Raw genomic sequence first — 6,608 nt, 5'->3', positions numbered from 1 at the left:
CCGCAGCCCCCCCAGCTCGACAGGTCTGGCCCGGGAGCTGCCGAGGCGCCCCAGGGATGCACGGGATGGGCAGCTGCTGCGGGCTGCAGCTGGAGGAGGATTTTGCATCCAGCAAAACTCCCCTGGACCTTTTCTGAGAGCTCGGCTGCTGAAACTTGTACTTGGAAATTTAAAACGCTGCGAGAGGAACTGTGCGGTCAGCACGGCGTGCAGGGAGCCGCTCGCTCGGTTCCCGGTTTCCCGGAAGGAGCCCTGCGCTGTTGCCTCTGGGTGACAGTGGCTGAGGAGGAAATAGAAGCTGCTGCTGCAGAATTTATTGCTGTAAAAGTGCTACCCCTGTGCGCAGTGGTGATTGATGCTGCTCTTTATGCTCGGTAGAGGCAAAGTGGCATTGCTGCCGTAGGCAAAGCAGGGCCTGGCTGGCTGCCCGGTGGTGGCGGCGAGCCGGAGAGCGGCTGTCAGCACGGGGGGGGAAGGCAGGTGCCTGCCCGCTTTGATGCCGTAATGACCCCGGCAAAGCATCATTTCTGATCTACAAGCGTTCCTTTTGCTTGGCAAGACTCCATGAAACCAGGCTACGGGGAGAGCAGGGAGTAAAACTTCTCCCCCCCCTGCCAAGGACTTTTAAGAGTCGTTCGGTAGCTCCTGCCGCGCAGCCGGACTCTCTCCACGCTGTACTTGGTAAAACACGTCCTTCCTTCAGCCGGGCCGGTGTCCCCCGTGCAGCGGGATGCTGCGGGGCCGGGGGCACGGGCTGTCCCTCTCCAGCACTGCGGAACTCGCCCTCGACTGATTCATCAGCCCTGTTCCATAAACAGGAAGCTGGGAGAGCACAAGCAGGTGATCTCGTGCTGCTGCAAACATAATTTATGCCTCAGTGCTTGTATTTTTTTTTTTTCTTCCAGCTGCCTGCTAACTCTTTATCCAGGTGAAGGATTGTTTTGTCAATGAGGAGTGAACTGTTTGCAGCGGGGAGGTCTTTCAAGTTCACGGTACAGATTTAGAAAGAGCTTGACTGTAGAGCTTTTCCCTGCTCCTAATGCTGCCTGCGCTATTTTGGAGTGCTCTCACCGTAGCACGTGCCATTGGTGGGGATTTCTTCGGAAGTGCAGCTGATCAGAAGATGACCACAAGTAGCCGCGTGTGCACTAGCTGCCTAACGGGCAAAACTTCCCTGCTTTTTCCAGGGATTCATGGCATAAAAATTGCCAGTAGCACTGGTGCGGCCGGTGCCCAGCTCTTGCTCAGCAGGGTGGAACACAAGCTGCTGCTCTGAAATCCCAAAGAACCCGGGAGGGCTGGGGTCTATAGAGCACTTGATGCTGAAGGAGCAAGATATCTCCCAAGATAAAGCTTTCCCACCTCCTTTTTCATGGCAAAGAGACCAGAGCAGAGCGTACCCTGTGCTGCATCAGGAAGGCTGGGACGAGCACCCGTCCGCCGTGCCAGGCGAGGTAGCTCGGTGCGTGTAGTTTGGCACCCTGATGGGGGACTTTGGGTGCTGGCCGAGCTCGTTGTAGGACTCTGGACCCTTTGGATAAAGTCACAGCGCCGTCTCACCGAGGCCCGAGTCTGAGCCCAGGCGTGACACCAGCGCTGCTAGCACGAGGGCGTCCTGCTTTGCTGCAAACCAGCCGAGTCGCTCTCTTGCAGCATTGTGGCTTAGGAAATCGGGGCGGGAGAGGAGGATCCTTCCCCCGGGGACCAGCCTGCTTCCTTCTCCCAATTTCCACAGTACCAGACTTTATTTCAACAGCGTGGCTTCCCATGTCGCCCTGACTAACGTCTTCCAGGACTCGAGAGGCAGAGATTTCCGAATAGCCCCGCTAATTCAGGGAATCGGCTCATGGCAGCGCTGGTAACGCTGGCTGAAGCACCGTTTGTTTTCTCCCCCAGTGTTCGGTGTTGCAAACGAAGCTGAGGACCGTTCAGGGATTGAGAAGTTCAGCACACGTTGCATGCTGCTGCCGAGCAAAATAATCCCCGAGAGTGCCATTGTGGTCTGGAATAAACTCCCTTCATGTCTAAACATAGGCGAGACAGCTCGAGTCTGCTAGGATTTTAGATGGGGCAGACGCTTCCCCCTCCTTTCCCCCCAGAAAAGGCAGCAGTTCAGCATCTGCTTTGAAGCTGCCAGTCCTGGGGAGGAGACTGAAGGAGCCTCTAATTAAAGCTAGCACAGAAGGGCTGCAGTGGGCAGCTGGCTGGGGCGCTGGGAGCGCCGCTGGTATCTGACCCTGTGTTTGCTTTGGCTCTTTCCTCCTCCCAGCATCATCTAATGGTTTGTCAGGCGGTGGGAGGTGGGAGGTGGTACTCGCTGCAGCCCGCTCCCCCTATTCCCCGCCGTTATTGAATGGTCAGGGGCTGAGTCACTGCCAGGCAGGGCGAGGAAGTGACTTTTCCTGACACCTCTGCAGCAGCCCCACGGAGTTATCATAAAGAAAGGACCTGAGAACGGTGTCTGGCCGGGGGAGTCGGTTTGGACAGGGTGGCCGGAGCTGCCCCCCCATGTGCTGCAGCCCTGGCTGCTGCCCCACGGCTCTGGCCTGAGTGACAGTGATGGATTACGTTGGTCTCATGGACAAACTTCTTCAGTTGCTGCTTTTAAATTTCCAGGGAGGTTGTTTAACCGCCTGCATTCTCCCTGACGAGGCGGCCGGCTGCAGCGTGGCGCTCGCAGGGACACGGCCCCATGTACAGGTTGGACACAGCCCCATGTACAGGTTGGACACGGCCAGGTGATGGGTGCGTTAAAGCCCCACGATCAGCATGGCTGGGGATGGGTGCAGAGTTTGGCAGCTGGATGGGGTCCATGAGACCCTCAGAGCCCAGACACTTAGTGCACGGAAAGGAGTTGTGCGTCGGCAAAGCCCTGGTCCTGCTCCGCTCTGGCTCCGGCTCGCCCTGTGGTGCTCTCCTCATTTCCATGTTCAGCTGGGCCCTTATTTTGCGCCATTTCTGTGGAAAGTTCATTTGAGACATGAGCTATCGGTGCCTCTCGTGCTTTCATTCCCCCCTCCCCACGTCTGTGCCTGTGCCTCGCTGCCTGTCCCCTGCGTCCATCCAGTGCTTTGGCATCTGAGAAACCTCTGCCCCTTGCCTGAGCCCTGACTTGCCACCTCCCCCCCAGCCTGGGACCATCTCTCGCTTGTGCTTTGCTTTTTTCCGGGACATTGATTTGCAAACCGATGGGTAGCACAGGTCCGAGTTTGTACAGCACGGAGCAGTTCTAGCAGCTGCCTGGAGCCTCCTCGTGCAGAGGAAATCCTGACACAGGAGTCAGGGCAGGACGACGGCCGCAGTGCGACGAGCAGATGAAAAGTGAGGGTGAACACCCAGGAGCTGTGTGTGGTCCTGGGCGAGCAGTGTCCTCATCCACCTTCCCCCTGCCTGGCTCGCTGCAGGCAGCGCACGGCAGATAACACGGGCTGGAAAATTTCTGTTCGCTTTTCCTGTCGGTCAGCTGAATGCATCTGGCAGGATTTTCTGCAGAAAAAGTTCCATTTTTTCCCTCTTGTCGGCAAGTTTCTGTTTAGCTTTTTAATGAAAAAAAAAAAACAAAATCCGCCTGACGAGAGTGCGCCAAGAGTGCTGTTTAAAGGAAAGGAGAACTTGAAGCGGAATCAGGAAACGTTAAGTTGGTGTCATCAGTTTAGGGTTCGTGGAAGCCCTTGGCACGTGGCTGTCGGTGAGGACATGGGTGCACAGCCCTTTCCGAGATGGCGCACGGTGGCGTGGCAGCTTCGTGCACAATACCAACCCCCCTCTCTCCCCCCTCCTTGTTTTGCAGGATTCTCACGTGCTGGGGCCTGGAGCCGATGGCAGACAATGTCAACAACTAACAACATAGCGCAGGCCCGGAAGCTGGTGGAGCAGCTCCGCATCGAAGCCGGCATCGAGAGGATCAAGGTGAGCACAGGAGCTGGAGCAGCGCGACACGTGGCGCCTCGGGACAGAGCGGGAAGGGTCCCTGGGCAAGGGCTCTGGGTTTTCCCCGAGCACGTGCATGCTGCTGCGATGTCTCCAGCTCAGCTACTGCAGCGTTTCTAGATGAGACCCCTTCCTATAGGGGGGGTCACACAGGGAGGTGAGGTGGCTCACATGCATTCCGGTCTTTTTGCCCCATTTTTTGCGGAATGGCTTCACCGTCCATACGCAGTTTCTCTCAAAAAGTCGCTGCCTGCACAGTTATTTCTCAGCTGCTGTGTTCTTGCAAATGAAAAAGGACGGCGGCACGCCTTCGCTGGGCTTTGAGGCATGTTTATGGCAGAACTAGGGAAGGTTAATTTTGCGCTGCCCAGGATAGCAAACCGGAGCCTATCCTCAGCTGCGTGCCGGCTCACCGGCAGTCTGCCGGGGCAGCAAAGGAGCCCCAGAGGTAAAGCTCCCTTTGGCACTGGGGGGGTTGGAGCAGGTAACGTGCTCACAGCCACAGCGTCCCCTCAGTCAGGGACCGGGTCCTCCAGGAGCTTTCACTCTGCTCTGGGAACCGGCTCGGTGGTTGCGGTACCCGGGCTTGTTTGGCCACGTGAGCTCTGGAGAGCAGCAAGTCCGTGAGCAGGAAAGCCCAGGGAACTCTCTGAACTCTCTGAATTTACACCTCTTAAACCATGGAGGAACCACACTCATCGCCCAGCTCCGCAGCCCCGCTGCCCACGTCTGGGCTTTGCCTGCCGGGGTCGGCAGGGTGGGTCGGGCAGGCTGGGGTCGGGCTGCTCCGCTGCCTGTCCCTCCGAGAAACTCCCCAGGAGGGGAGGAAGAAGAGGGGGGGAGATGAGATCTGTTCATGGAAAGCCACTCATCAGTAAGTCACGCCAAGGAAAGCCCCGTGCGTGGTGATGAAAGGCACAGTGAAACTGAAATGCTGTAAAATGCCGGGGTGTTAAACCCACCTGACCGTTTTTAACTTGGGTTTCCTGGTTGAAGAATGTTTTCTTTCACCTTCAGTCCCTGCTGCCTCTGCAGCAGCAAGTCCTCCGTCATCTGCGGGTTTGATGTGCAGGAGCTGCTGCTGCTTTGAATATCTTTTTTTTTTTTTTTTTAAAAAAAAAAGCCATGAGGTTTTGTAGCTGTTTTTAGGGCCACCACTTTCCAGACTCCAGTGATGCACCCATCAGCGAGGCCATTTTAAGGAAGACAAAATAAATTACAGGTCTTCCCCCAGCAGAGCCGTTGCTGACTCTCAGAATTACCATGTCTCAGCTCCAGGATCCCAAACGGAGCACGCCGAGGAGGAAGGGGAGGGTGTGTGTATACTTACCGACCTTTGTAGCTGTGACTATCTTAAACGCTTTGCTGGGAAAGAGCAACAGTGCTGGGACCACACCATGCTGCTATTTAGGCGGAGTGGAGAAGACGTGCTGTCTGGCCGAGCTCTCGGCCATGCCGTGATCCGCAAACCCAGCTCTGGGCCAGCTCCGAAGCTGAGTGTCAAAGGAGCCCTCGCTCCTCCGGCTCCTGCTCTCCCTACCTTGCAGCGGAGGTCGGCGCCACGCGCGTTTGCCTGCAGATAAACGAGCTGACACGCTTCTGGGATGAGGGGAAGGGGCTGCCCCGCCAGCTGCTGGCGACGCTGTGCCGAGAGCGGCAGCCTGAGGAATGCCCTCCGATTCCTCCCCGCGCCGTCTGACGGAGCACCCGATGCCGTGGTCAAAGCCCAGCCCTGCCACCACCCCACGGTTCTTCTCCTCCCCAGCCCCAGCAGCTGCTAGAGAAGGGCCAGGCCTTTCCTGACGACGGCCTCCGGCTCATAGAATCATAAAATCACTTTGGTTGGAAAAGCCCTTTAAGATCTTCGAGTCCAACCTTTAACCTAACCCTGCCATCCCACCCCTAAACCCTGGCCCTCAGCACCTCATCTCTCCTTCTTTTAAATCCCTCCAGGGATGAGGACTCGACCCCCTCCCTGGGCAGCCCCTTCCAGCGCCTGACAGCCCTTTTGGTGAAGAAGTTTTTCCTAATGTCCAACCTAAACCTGCCCTGGTGCAGCTTCAAACCATTCCCCCTCGTCCTATCGTCGATTCCCCCTCGTCCTATCATCCTCCTCCCCTTCATGCACGCAGCTGAAACTTTTAAGAGGAGCACGGAGGTTTCCAGGCCACTTGCTCTCGTAACAGGTTCAGCCGCGCTCCCGGCGGGTTAATCTCTCCCCCCTTGCTTTGCTCCGAGATTAGGAGTAATTACTGTCTTACGTGAGTAATAGGTTTAAGGCAGAGCCTTGACCTTGCCCCTGCAGAGCAGTTGTGCTGTTGGATCCCAGCGTACGTGGTGGGTGTGTTTAAGTGCAGGCCAGCAGCAGTTGCTGCTCATTAGAAGCGTTCGTTACTGGTTAGGACACGAATACTTAATACGGCAATAATACCTCGAGACTCCCACAAAAGGGATGCGGTCTCTGGTCCTGCCTTGCCAGAAGACACCAGAAAACGGCGGATGAAGCCCACCCGGTGGTGTGGAAGCAGAGATTAAGTGGTTTGCCCAAAGCTGCAGAGGGCTGGGGTTTTGTCGCGAGCGCCCTTTCTCCTCCTCGCTGCGCGCTCTGGGTTGCTGCTGAAAGGTTTAATAATTACAGCGCCCGGCTGCCCGTTCCTGCGGGGCAGGTTGCATCAACG

The 6,608-nt window shown here is 56.8% G+C and overlaps 1 protein-coding gene across 5 annotated transcripts in view; it reads left to right on the top strand.

Annotated features, from left to right (window-relative positions):
• GNG7 (G protein subunit gamma 7) overlaps positions 1–6,608 on the top strand; it is a 63,938-nt gene that overhangs the window by 55,644 nt on the left and 1,686 nt on the right. For all 5 annotated transcript variants that reach the window (XM_035900982.1, XM_035900983.1, XM_035900981.1 and 2 more), the window contains one exon: positions 3,791–3,909. In XM_035900982.1, the coding sequence (XP_035756875.1) occupies positions 3,829–3,909 (81 nt within the window). In that variant the 5' untranslated portion in view covers positions 3,791–3,828. The remainder of the gene's footprint in view (positions 1–3,790; positions 3,910–6,608) is intronic.

This window comes from Egretta garzetta, unplaced genomic scaffold, assembly GCF_000687185.1.
Source record: "Egretta garzetta isolate BGI_Z169 unplaced genomic scaffold, ASM68718v1 scaffold968, whole genome shotgun sequence".
In the NCBI taxonomy this organism is placed as follows: Eukaryota; Metazoa; Chordata; class Aves; order Pelecaniformes; family Ardeidae; genus Egretta; species Egretta garzetta.
This window is presented reverse-complemented; position numbering and strand designations above follow the sequence as displayed.